At 37.8% G+C, this 14,164-nt stretch overlaps 1 protein-coding gene across 2 annotated transcripts in view; it reads right to left on the bottom strand.

Annotated features, from left to right (window-relative positions):
• Adad1 (adenosine deaminase domain containing 1) overlaps positions 1-14,164 on the bottom strand; it is a 41,578-nt gene that overhangs the window by 10,349 nt on the left and 17,065 nt on the right. For both annotated transcript variants that reach the window (XM_031376645.1, XM_031376644.1), the window contains exons 7-10: positions 13,890-14,013; positions 9,973-10,143; positions 8,174-8,403; positions 585-822 (exon numbers count right to left, since the gene is read on the bottom strand). In XM_031376645.1, the coding sequence (XP_031232505.1) occupies positions 585-822; positions 8,174-8,403; positions 9,973-10,143; positions 13,890-14,013 (763 nt within the window). The remainder of the gene's footprint in view (positions 1-584; positions 823-8,173; positions 8,404-9,972; positions 10,144-13,889; positions 14,014-14,164) is intronic.

Here is a 14,164-nt window from a genome sequence, read left to right as displayed (position 1 = left end):
AACATTACAAAGAAGTATCTAAAAGGTATAGAATATTATGTTTAAAAATAATGCCTTTGGAAATAAAATGTCTAGATTAGAATTCCAGTTTATAATCCTTACTACAGGGGTGAATTAGAAAATAATAGAAAATCACATGCAACTTACATGGCTATCATAATAGAAAGGAGTGTAACATGTTACAATAGTTTTTAGACTTATGTGTTCATAATATTTGGAATAGAATATGAAAAATGCAGATTCCTAATCCCAGATCCAGAAATTCAACTTTAAAGAACAAGTTCTATGATTCTGATACAAGATGATGCTTTAACAAACACAGGATCCAGAGTCAGATTCCTTGGGGTTGAATGCTGGTTTCACTACTTACAACATAACTGCTCTAACCTCATATTTCTCCTAAAGGAAGTTATAATGAATATGATGTCAGTAACTTGCTGCACTCATTAAAAATTCTTCTGAATTCAATAAATAATATATAAAATTGTTGAGCTTTGTATTTCAATATTTTAATAAAATGCCTTCTTTGCTTAATATATATGATTCTTTTTAAAAATTTTTTTAGAGAAAGTAATAATTCTAACCTTTCAGTGATCTTCCCACTTAGGCCATCCACAATCTCCAAAGAATTGTCCCCTTGTGCCCAATTCAAACTGAGTGATTTATGGTCCAAGTTTATTTGCAGAGGATATGCAGTAGGCACTAAGCTAATATGAGGTCTGTTGACCAAGTAAAACATGGGCAGTTTTGAAGTGAGTGCATCATCAACACGCTGGTTTATTGCGATTTCTAGGCCTCTTGTGTCATTGCAATTCCCATCACCTAGAAAGAAAAAACAAAATACATTTAGGAATTTAAGATCAAAAGGTTGTGTTAAAAGCCTAAAGATAAATAATGGCAATGGGTTAACTGTAAACAATCTAAAGCTCACTTCTCCTTTAATCTTCTCTATCCTACATCTGTCCTCTTAGCAGCTACTTTCATATATGTTACCAAATCAGTACACCATAGTAATTAACAACAGTTTCATCTAAAAAGGCTCAAAAAGGAAATAATGAAGTAATACTGGTAAATAAAAGCAAAGAACCAAGGGTATGAAGATGGCTCAAGATTTGCACTGGCTGTTCTTCCCAGCACACATAGTGGCTCACAACCTTTTGTAACTTCAGTACCAGAAGGTCTGATGACCTCCTTGGGTTCTTCAGACACTGCACATCCATGACACACAAACATACATGCAGGCAAAATACCCAAATACATAAAATGAAAAAATAATTAAAAACGCAGAGTAATTGGGTCCAGCGGGACCAGGCACACAGGAACTCTGCTAGCCCAGTGACTTGGGTTCCTTCCGGTCTGCCTGGGCTGGGGTCCAGAGCAGATCTTGGGTGCATGCTCCGCAGCCAGTCCCACAACACCCAGAGGATGCTCCACTCCCAGGCACTCTGACACACCCAGGATCAGAGAGCATACCTTGGGCACAAGCTCTGCAGCCAGTCCCACAACACACAGAGAAAGCCACACTTTCAAGTGATCTAACAAGCCCAGGATCCCAGGATCCCAGAATCACAGGATCACAGAGACTGCTTGACTCTGAGGAGTTCTGACACAACCAGGATCACAGGAAGGACAGGCAGATTTGGCTACGATGGAGGTAAAATCCTTTGGTGATTTGAGGGTCATTGAAGTACAGCCTTATTACAATGAAATCCAATGTCTAAAAATTGTTCTTATTTTGGGCTTGTACCACAGAAAAAGCCAAGATTTTAAACTCTACTAAATACAAAACAAACACAAAGACTTTATATATTTATGTTCATTTAAGAAAATACTGGTAGTGATGTATTATTTTGAAATATACAGTTAATATGTTTGGAGTTATTTGAAATTTATACTGAGAAAAACTATGTATTTTCAGTATTGCTGTAGATAATCATCTATATAACACTGTTAAATTGAGTGTTTTATATCAAACAACTTTTATAATACTCATTATTGTTATGATATTTTGTAAATTTTAAGGAATATGACAAAAAAGATATCGTAGGTATTGAAGAGGGGGGTCTCTGGGAGGAGTTGGGGTACAAAAGGAAAACAAGAATGTGATTTAATTGTATTTATTTAAAATATGTTTTTAAATGTTAACAGATTCAGACAAATTGAAATCATGTAACTTTTTTCATAATAATGCAAGAAAAGTTAAAATAAATTAAAAAAAGAATTAAAAATGCAAAAAACCAGTACTGACCCACAAAGAAATAGTACTTTTTACAGAGTTCTGCCAGAAAGAACTTACTCATTTTGTCTCAGTTCTCTGGTTTCAACATGAAATCAGCACTGGGGGATCAAACAAGGCTGACTCTTTAATCTTCTATACCTAATGGCCAGCCACACATTATAGCCAATAGAGGACCACAACGTTCCATTTCAGGACATAAAGCAAGTCAAAGAATGCCAATTTTGGTTAACATTATGAACAGTACCAAGAGCTTTGTATTCTCCTAATATTGCTGAGGAGAGTAAAAGTATTCTCAAGAGCTACTAGAGCCACTCACTTTGGCTATCAGACAACTAAAATGATAAACACCAAGGAATTGGAAAAGACTGGGATCCTGGTGGCAGCCAGAGGAAAGGTGAGGGTTGTCTCTCAGAAAGAGATTTCATACTGTTTTGACAAATTGTCAGACAATCTTGCAGGAGAAACTAGAACTGACCAGGATGAATGGGACAGACTGCAGCAGGGATGACGGTAAGGCATGCATGCCTTCTGTCTTTTCTTTAAACCTAAATCTCCTATTAAAGACGCTGAAAACCTTTCCAAAGCTAAAATGAAGTTTTTAATACATTGTTCTTTGCATTCATAATCTAAGTTAACATGGGCTTGGAAGAATCAATATAAAGAATTGAAGGATCACTGACATGACTCTTACTGAGTTTGATCCCAGAATCCTCGTAGTAGAAGGAGATAACCTATTCCTCCCAAGTTGTACTTATATAGCGTGACACATGAATACACAAACACAAATAAAATGTAATTTTAAACTTATTTTAAAAAGAATTCTAATAGTCCATAAGACTTAAGAGAATGAAGATAAAGTTATTTTCAAAGATTTAAACTTAATCTGTAATGTTCCTTGTTATAGAATTAAAAGTGAAGCAAAGTTCAATTATATAAAGGATGAAGCTTGTAAAGAACTGGAGACGTAGCTGGGCCGTGGTGATGCAAGCCTTTAATCTCAGCACTTGTGAGGAAGAGGCAGGTGGATTTCTGAGTTCGAGGCCAGCCTGGTCTACAGAGTGAGTTCCAGGACAGCCAGGGCTACACAGAGAAACCCAGTCTCGAGAACCGCCCCCCCCCCAAAGAACTGGAGCCATTTAACACAACTGGTTGTGCTCACTCCTATACTCTACTGAGTTTTAACACAGGCTAAGATGATGGCCTATTCAGAATAGCATTTAATAAGTGCTATATGTTAGGTAAGAAACTGTATGACATAACAAATAAACTTCAATTAACTCTCAAGATCTTCCAAAGATCTAAATCACTCTCTTAGAATAGTTGTTTAAGTAAGAATTGCTAAAAATGTGAGCCATTCAACTACTTGTGTCAGAATCCACTGCAGAGTCTCTAAACTGTGTCCTCTTAGCTTTATATTACAGATTCCAAGAGGTCCAGAAAGCTTCATTTTCTTACTTATACACATAACACAGTTTTAGATTATACCAGACAGATCACTATTTTCATATGAGATCCACAGAGAAACTGAGAGAAAAAAAATCTGACTCAATTTTCTAAAGCCATTTTCTTTCCATTGCCTGCATACACCCTCCCCCCAACTGCTCAGTGCAAGGTGGCAGTCAAATGACCAGATCTAATTTTTCTGTTCCTATTCCAATTCACTAACCAAAAATGCAAAAGAATCAATGTCTAGTCTCTTTTGCAACATTATAACTACAGTATGAAGTTATATCACACAATTTTTTTTAAAATACCATGATAAAACTTAACAAAAGCTCTCATCACCAACTATGTATATGTGGTTCCCAAAAACGCACACAAATTTCTTAGATTCCATGACACATTTATCAAGAACAAAGAGAATCTGCTACAGAAGATTTAGAAAAATTTAACATGTCTTGAAAAAAGGATTCAAATGGGCTCAAACTGAATAGACTGTAAGAACATTAGTCAACAATAGAATCTAAACAAGTATCAAATAGTAGTTCTCCATGGACTGACTGAAGTAAGCATGACTGTGGGTCTGAGTAAGCAGGCATTCTCACTCACAGTCAGTGGGGAGGCACACCAGCGACTCTTTGGAATATTTCATGGAACTGCATATCTTTGACTTGCAATGTTACTTGCAGGACTTCATACTATAAATATCCTTTACATGTATGAATATTAAGTATGAAGAGGTCATTCACAATAACATTTTTTGTTTTGTTTTTTTGTTTCTTTGTTTTTTGAGTTTTGTTTGTCTGAGACAGGGTTTCTCTATGTATCCCTGGCTGGCCTCGAACTCAGATATCTGCCTGCCTTTGTCTCCCAAGTGCTGGGATTAAAGGTGTGCACCATCTCTTCCCAGCACAATAACATTTTAGTAGGCACAAAAGATCAGATACAATCTAGAATACCATCAACTGATACCTGGTTAAATAAATTGTGATATATTCATGTATTATAAAGTCAAAAGGATTAATAAAGATGTTATTTACATATACATATGTAAATCTTTCCAAGGTCCTTTTTTAAATATGAAAGGTGGATGTAGAAAGTATAAATTGGATGTTCCTGCTGATATCTGTGTATCTAAAGTATAAAATATAAAAAGGAATATATATACTGATTTCAATAAAGCACAACTTAGTTATCCATAGAAGAAAAAATAAGAAACTAACAATATGTCCTTTCACAGAAGTAAAATGAGTGCCTAGGGACTATGGTGGGAGAGAGACTTTTTGCTAAGTCTTTAAAATCACAAATCAAGTTAATGTATTTCCTCCACACTTAAAATAAAAATAATATTAGCAAAACAAATAACCATTTTCTGTTCTACAATGTGAATTGTGAAGTTGAACATACACATATGGAAAAGCTGGGCATGGTGTCAAATGTTTTAGCATTTGAGGAGCAGAGGCAGAAACATCAGGAGTTCAAGGCTAGTCTCAGTTACAAAATGGGTTTGAGATAAGCCTAATCTACATAAGACTCTGTCTCAAACAAACAAAGAAATCAGAGAGATCTCAACTAAGCAACTTAGCCATGTCTCTAAAGGTCTTAGAAAAACAAAAACAAGCCAGACACCAAAGCAATAGACAGAAAGAAATCCTAAATCAATGACATGAAATAAAAACTACAAAGAATCAATATAAAGAGTAAGTCCTTTGAAAATATAAACTAGATTAATAAACTCTTCACCAAAGTAATAAATACTCAAATTAACATAATTAAGAGATGAAACCAAAGTTCATTAGGGAATACTCTAAAAACCTAGATTCCTAAATGCTGGAATTAGCCATCTTCTATAACCAGGCACACATATGGGAGGCACTGGTACACCAACCCAGCCACAAACCTTCAACCTGCAGTTTGTCCTGGCTGCAGAGACTACATCCAACAACTAATGGGAGCAGATACAGAGTCCATCAGAAAAACACTAGGTGGACCTTGGAGAATCTTGTTGGGGGTTTGGGGGAGAGGATTGGAGGAGCCAGAATGGTCAGGGATACCATAAGAACATGGCCCTCAGAATCAACTGACTGGGACTCATGGGGGTTCATAGAGATCAGGGAACCTGTAGGGGTCTGATCTAGGTCCTCTACATATATGTTATGTTTCTGTAGCTTGGTGCTCTTCTGGGAATAATAAGTTTGAGTGAAGACTGTCTCTGACTCTCTTGCCTACTTGTGAGACCTTTTTCTTCTTACTGGGTTCCTTGTGCAGCCTCGATGTGATGGTATGTGCATGGTCTATTGCAGCTTGTTATTTAGTTGATGTCCTTAGGAGGCCTATTTTCTTCTGAGGAGATAGATGAAGATGGGGTTGGATTTGGAAGATAGGAAAAGTGGAGAGAAGAGATTAGCAGAGAGAGAAGAAAGGGGAAACTGCAGTCAAGATGTAATATATGAAAGAAAAATAAATTTAAAAATAAAAATTTTAAACACACTCAACATTTTTACACCAAAATTTCCCCGCATCATTCAAGCAATAAATGAGCAGATGAATTAAATAATTCTCAAAAGAAACATAAATGGCCAATAAATACATAAAATTTTAAATATTCTTAGCCCTCAGAGAAGTGCAAACCAAATCAGGCTGAGGTGAGATTTCATCTCACCCCAGTCAGGATGACTATCATCAAGAAAACAAATGACAATACATACTGGTGAGGATATTGAGAAAGAGAAAAACACAAAATAAATTGCTGGCAGGAATGTAGACACTATGAAAGTCAGAATGGAGGCTCCTAAAAAACAAAAAACAAACCCTAATACTGCAATGGCCATATGATCTAGCTGTAACATTTCTAAGTATGTACCCAAAGAACTCTAAGTGTCCCAGACTTAAGTTCACATCCACACATTTATTACAGCAGTAAGCACAATCCCTAAGACATGACACCTGCCTAGGTGTCCTTTAACAGATGAATGGGAGAAGGAAAGTTAGTATATAAATACAATGTGATTTTAGTAATGTTTTCTCATATGAAGAATCTAAATTTTCATACATACATGTATGCATATAGTGTATACACACAAAAACACACACACCATGAAAGCCAACAGATACCAGTGGAGGGGAAAGGAGAAAAAAGGGAATGCAGTTATTCACTAATAGGACATGAATATGAACATAATACAATGACATATGAGCATGTAAATGCCATGATTCCCATTATTGTGTGTGCTAAATAATAACACATAGAAGAAAAAACTACAGAAAGAAATAATAATGGCATGTATATATGAAAATGCCATAACGAATCTCATTACTTTGCATGCTAACTTAAAAGAAGAAAATTCCCAAACTTTTTCAATGAGATAGTATCTGGAAAGCCATCTAAATATAAATTCAAAACTCAACAGCATCTTCTATCTAAGAAATGAATAATCTGTCAGTTGTGTTCCAGTTAATCAGACTCATTTGATCAATTAAAAGGATTAACGTAATATATTAAAATGATGTAAGAATAAGAAGGGGGAAATGGGCATTTAATTTCTTAGAGAAGACAAGACACAGCATAAGCATTTAGATTTAGGAGGTTCAAAAAAGCATCTTTTCCATGAAGAAATGTGATTCAGTATCAGGTAAATGAAACTGTAAGTTTAAGACAGAATAAGTCTAAGTGTTTAGTGTGTTAATTCTTGGCCTCCTATAAGATTATTATACAAGTCATATAATAAGTGTAATTTCTAGAGATGACAAAACAAATAGCTAAACAAAGCAATAATGTGTAGTGAGAGTTTTGGTTTCTTTCTTTTTTTTTTTAAAAGATTTCTTTATTTATTATATGTAAGTACACTGTTGCTGTCTTTAGATACACTAGAAGAGGGCATCAGATCTCATTAAGGATGGTTGTGAGCCACCATGTGGTTGCTGGGATTTGAACTCAGGACCTTTGGAAGAGCAGTCAGTGCTCTTAACTACTGAGCCATCTCTCCAGCCTGAGTTTTGGTTTCTTACGTTATTTGAACATGCTTTTGTTTTAACCCCAAGTGTGGGATAAGAGGCTACTTCACAGATTGTGGTTTGCTTCATGAACAGGGTCATCATTTTTGCCAGCTGCTGCTGCTGGTTCCTGCTGCTGTCTGCTGCCACTCTGGATTGCTGTTGTTGGACTGCTGGAGATTCTGATGATGAAGACTGGACTTCCCCCAGGGAGCCCAACTCCCCTAATCGGCAGGAGCACCCTATAGAGGTCTATACCCTCTTTCCCTCTAACCTTCTTTCTCTCCTACCTAGTGTTGGGGGATTAGAAGGAAATAGGGTGGAATAAGTGTTGGGAGGGAGGTAGAGGTTTAAGAACCTAATAAAATAGTAAAAAACCAAAAATTACATCAACAGTGATGTGTGCTTTTTAAGTCTCATTTATGCAAAAGCTGGTTATATACTAGTAAGTCAAATGTTGTTTCCCCCACACTAAATATCCTCAAATGTGCTGAAACTCACCAACAAGTATACTGCTGATATAAACTGGCTGTATAAAGTGACTCAGCAAGGCTCCCTGTACACCAAGCACCTCCCATCTTGTCAGCTTGTCACTTGAGGACATACTGTTTACTCTATTAACCCCGTCTGCAGAACAGTAAACAGTAAGATAAATTTTGCCTTCAACAGCCACATGGAGACTCAGCTCTTCATTGGCTTCAAACGCAGAAATAGAATGAGGATTAAGGCGTCTAGAGAGAGAAAAAAAGTTTTCTTTAAGAAAAATAAAATTGCTAAAAGTAAAATGTGCATGCTCTCAAAAATTGTTCTCTACCAGGTTTAATTTGCCAGTACACACTTAATTCCAGTAACATGAGCAGATATACAAATATAAATACAAAGAAAAAAGTAGGAATGGGTTCATCATCTCAAAAAAGTAATACATAACAAATTACCAACACACAAAGCTTCAGCACAATTTTCCTATTATCAACATTTTTACGGCCATTAATATAGAATGGTAAGATCTAGTGGCAGCACATGCGTTTAACTCCAGCAGTTGGGAGACAGAGGCAGACAGATTTCCATGAGTTCATGACCAGCTCAACATCTGCCAGGGGTATATCATAAGATATCTCAACTCCTTTACCCCTGCCAAAAAGTTTAGGATCAGCCTTGGCTATATAATGAGTTTCTGGTGGTTTGAATATATTTGGCTCATGGGAAGTGGCACTATTAGGATGTGTGGCCTTGTTGGAGGAAGTATGTCACTGTATAGGCGGACTTCCAAGGTCTCTTAATGCTTAAGCTTTGCCCAGTGTGGAAAGAATCTCTTCCTGTCTGCCTTTGGATCAAGATGTAGAACTCTTGGTTCTTTCAGTATCATGTCTGCTTGCACACTTCCATGCTTCCTACCATGATGTTAATGGACAAAACCTCTGAAACTGTAAACTAGACCCAATTAAATATTTTTCTACATGGTCATGGTGTCTCTTCATAGCAATAAAACTCTAACTAAGACAAAGTTCAAGCTTAGGCTGGGCTACATGAGACTGTCAAAAAATTAATAATAATAACAAAAGTTTTCATTCTTATACTTTGAGAACTAGGTTCTCCTATATAAAAAGTTTTAAAATATAGAGTGTAAAAAATTAATTAATTAAAAAAGTGTAATAAAATTTTAACTGTCAAAATTTTAAAACTACAAAATGATGAAATGTTAAAATTTTTATTCAAAATTCACCTATGGTAAAATGTTAATAAAATCTAAAATTATTTTTCTTGAATTTTATCTATCCATGGATCTTATTTTCAGAGAAATTCCTAGAATTTTTTTATAAAACTATTGTCCATGGTCACTTCTAGGTGGAGAGGCTGGGGTGGGCTTTTCTTCGGCCTCACTGTTCTTATGTGTACTATTCAAAGTTCTCCCTACCTGATATGCATTCATCAAACAATGCCGTTTGACCATACAATAGTGTTTAGTCTCCTGTATTTGAATATGAATACTACATAGGTCCATAATTTCCTAAAGCTTTTGAAATCTTCAAGGCAGAATTTTTTCAATACAATAGAAAAGAAAGTGGTGGAGCACAAGTATTTTTTGAAAGTAGTCATAGATCAGAGTGAATGGAAAGGAGACACAGCTGCTGGTGGAGGTGGTGGTGGATTTGTTGTGCCCTGAAGCTGAAATATACAGCTCAAGGATACAGAGAATATACATACACATGGGCTTACTCTTCTTGTTTGAGAAAGGGATTCAGAACATATATACAGTGATCATCCTACTGTCTTTTAAAAACAACTTCCATAATACTTACAACTGTGACTTAATTTGGGCTGATCCTTTAGGCAACTGGTTCATATAGAGGTAGAGGTTGATGTTCTGTTTCAGAGTAAGTAGATTAGAAGCTGGTTCTGTACAAAAGATTGACTTTTCCATCATAGCAGGATTTTTGCTATAGAAGAGCAGAAGCTGTCTATAAAAGTACCTAAAATGAACATAGTAACTTTGTTAAGTAATAAAATTTATTATAGATGTATCTTAATGAGCTCCATAACCAAATATAACATGAGCAATGTTTCTGTGCATCAACAGTTTTGATACTGACAAGAATCTTATAACCTTAACGGGTGAAAAATTAAGCCCCTAAGGAAGTCCTGACACTGGACTGCCTTCTAACTCATGTTAAAGCACGGCTGCTTCATTCCTATTCTGCACTGCACATCTGAGTTTCTATCATATCTTGCAAAGGACCCATTTCTACAGGTTCCTTCTTTCTTCCTGAGAGAGTTCTGAAGAGTCAACTTGTTGCCCTTTTCCCTATTAAATTAAATTCCTCCAATTTTACTACTATCACCATCACAAACATTGTTTCTTAGTGCTAGTGAACAAAAACCCAAGAGCACAGATACAGCACAGGGAACGTTAGGGGTTGTACAAAGTATATAAAAATGCCAAACATGAGAAAAATGTCACACTTTAAAGGTAGCATTAAGAAAGTCAGATAATGCCAGGCAGTGGTGGCGCATGTCTTTAATCAGTGCCTGGAAGACAGAGGCAGGTTGATTTCTGAGTTCAAGGCCAGCCTGGTCTACAGAGTGAGTTCCAGGACAGCCAGGGCTATACAGAGAAACCCTGTCTCGAAAAACCAAAAAAAAAAAAAAAAGGAAGTCAGATAATTCCATCAGCATCAAGGGAAAATGGACAAGAATGAGTTAACTCCTATGGGCTTCCACAATAGTGTGTGTGTGTGTGTGTGTGTGTGTGTATGTGTGGTGTATGTACATAAATGTGCATGACTGTACATACAAAGGCTAGAATAAGATGATAGGTGCTTTCCTCAACTCTTCCCCCTTACTGTCCTGAGAAAGGCAGTTTGTCTTGCAGTTTGGGCTGGGTTAGTGGCCATAGAGATCTCAGGATCTGGCTGTCTCCACTCCCTAAGGCTGGGGTCACAGGAACAAGCAGTCTTGTCCAGCTTTGTATTTGAGTTCTGGGAATGTGCAAGCAGGTTGTACTGGCTGGTTTTGTGTGTCAACTTGACACAGGCTGGAGTTATCACAAAGAAGGGAGTTTCAGTTGGGGAAGTGCCTCTATGAGATCCAGCTGTGGGGCATTTTCTCAATTGCCCCTTGTGGGTGGTGTCATCCCTGGGCTGGAGGTCTTGGGTTCTATAAGAGAGCAGGCTGAGCAAGCCAGGAGAAGCAAGCAAGCCAGTAAAGAACATCCCTCCATGGCCTCTGCATCAGCTCCTGCTTCCTGATCTGCTTGACTTCCAGTCCTGACTTCCTCTGGTGATCAACAGCCATGTGGAAGTAAGCCAAATAAACCCTTTCCTCCCCAACTTGCTTCTTGGTCATGTTGTTTGTGCAGGAATAGAAACCCTGACTTAAGACACAGGTCCTCATGTTTTTAGAGGAAGCACACTTGACCATCTACATTTTGTTTTAAAATATTCCAGCAAAGAAAAGAGCAACAGTGAGAACACAGAAATTAAGCAAGAGTAGCAGAATGCCGACAACTGCTCAGGCTAGGGGACGAAACTTACTCCAACTTAATTTAATATTTGCTATAATCAAAGTCTGTGAGAAGTTTAATGGTTTAAGAGAATCAAAAGTTGGTGCATATTATGGGAAGTAACTCAATTCCCACTCTTCATGTTTTTATATACAGAAACATTCTTGGCTGTCGTGACCCTCCATCTACTTCTTCCTCTTGTGAAGAGCAGAATTGTTGATCAGTTTGGGAAAAAAAAAAAAGAGGAATCTGACTTCAGCTCTTTTCTTTCTCTTTTGATATATCAGTCTAGAGCAATGTTCTCAGCCCTCTGAGTGCTGTGACCCTTTAATACAGTTCCCCATGTTGTGAGGAACAACCATAAAATTATTTTGTTGTTACTTCATAAATGGAATTTTGCTACTGTTATGAATTGTAATGTAAATTCCAGATATCTGATCTACGGCCCCTGTGGAGTAATCTTTGAACCCCAAGTGGGTCCTAAAGCAAAGGATACACCACTTATACTCTGCTGAATAATAGTAGAGTATTGGAGGAATTTATAACTGGAAACCTATGCTTTTCTGGTGCTATATTTGGATAAGTATATCTAATTTAGATGTGAATTAGGATCAAGTTTACTTTGTATTAACATAATGTTATACTTTCCAATATCTTTAATCATTCAAAGATAATATTTCTAACTTTAAAATATCTTGAGGTGCTCTTTTTAAAAAGATTTATATCTGAGTGAGGTAACTCAGACTCAAAAGGACATACATGTTATATGCTCACTACTAAGTGGATATTAGCCAATAAATACAGAATACCCAGGATACAATCCTCAGAACTCAAGGTTAACAAGCCGAAGGGCCCACATGAGGATACCTCAATCCCACTAGGGAGGGAGAAGAAAGCAGTTAGTTGGGGGGGGGGCTGAATGGGAGAGGGTAGGAGAAAAGGGGAACATAATCAGGTATTGGGTGCAGGGGAAACAGGACTGAAGCCCTGAGGACCAGCCGAAAGAATGGAAACAGGCAATCTCAGCAGGGAGGAGTTGGGGGGACCCTCTAGAATGTACCAGAGACCTCGGAGGTGAGAGACTATCAGGACTCAAGGGAAGGGACCTTAGATAAAAGGCCCTACAGTGGAGAGAGGGAACTTGTACAGTCCATCTCCAGTAGAAGGACAGGGCATCAAGTGAGAGATGGGTTGTCATCCCACAGTCAAAAACTCTGACCCAAAATTGTTTTTGTCTAAAAGAACTGCAGGGACAAAAATGGAGAAGACCCTGAGGGAAAGGAGGTCCAGTGACAGGGCTCAGATTGGAATCCATTTCAAGGGGAGGCTCCAAGGCCTGACACTATTACTGATGCTATAGTGTGTTTACAGACAGGAGCCTAGAGTGACTGCCCTCCCAGAGGCCTAACGAGCAGCTGAAAGGGTCAGATGCATATACTTGCACCCAACCAAAACAGAAGCTGGGACACCTGTGGTTGAATTAGGAAAAGGTTGGAAGAGGAGGAGGGCGACCCCATAGGAAGACCAGCAGTCTCAACAAACCTGGACCCAGATCTCTCAGACATGTAAACACCAACCAGGTAGCACACACTAGCTGATATGAGGCCCCGACATATATACAGCAGAGGACTGCCTGGTCTGGCGCCAGTGAAAGAAGATGCACCTAGCCCTCAAGAGACTTGGGGCTCCAGGGAGTAGGGAGGGCTGGTGGGATACGGGTGGGGAGTGGGGACATCCTCTTGGAGATGGGGGAGGAGGTATGGGATGAGGGCAGACCAGGAGGGAGATAACGACTGGACTGTAAAAAAAGAATAATTAAAATTAATTAATTAATTAATTATTATGTAGTATTCTGCCTGCATATATGCCTTCATGCCAGAAGAGGACGCCAGATCTGAGCCTCCATGTGGTTGCTGGGAATTGAACTCAGGACCTTCAAAAGAGCAGTCAGTGCTCTCAACTTCGGAGTCATCTCACCAGCTATCTTGTAGTGCTCTTAAAAGTTAGTTCCCAAGAAGTCACCAAAACATATACAATACACTATAATTACCATGGTGATGTTACCACAACTTAAGAATATAAAATGACTTGGATTAGAGGCTGATACTCTTTGCTTTGTTATGAGTAATGTTCCACTTGAAAACAGGAAAATTCCTATGTAGTTACTTTGGTCTGAGAACATTACTACTTAAGGCATTAACACATCCTTTACCTTACCTAAGGAGAGATCTTCGTGCTGTAACAACTGCATGAGTGTCATGCAGCACCCTTCCATTCGGCTTGATGCACTGGCTATAGTTGTATTCGCCTGTGCCTATAGCCACAACTTCATGATGTCCAGCTGAAACAGCAGCAAGTTGTTAGTTAACCTCCCTTTCTATGCTCAAGCTCTACCTTTATCCTCATTTAAAAAATTGGAAAAAAAAATTGGAAACAACCCAGATGTCCCTCAACAGAGGAGTGGATACAGAAATTGTGGTACATCTACACAA

This window comes from Mastomys coucha, unplaced genomic scaffold (assembly GCF_008632895.1).
Source record: "Mastomys coucha isolate ucsf_1 unplaced genomic scaffold, UCSF_Mcou_1 pScaffold17, whole genome shotgun sequence".
Taxonomy (NCBI): Eukaryota; Metazoa; Chordata; class Mammalia; order Rodentia; family Muridae; genus Mastomys; species Mastomys coucha.
The sequence above is the reverse complement of the archived record's forward strand: the minus strand, read 5'-3'. Positions and strand labels throughout refer to the sequence as shown.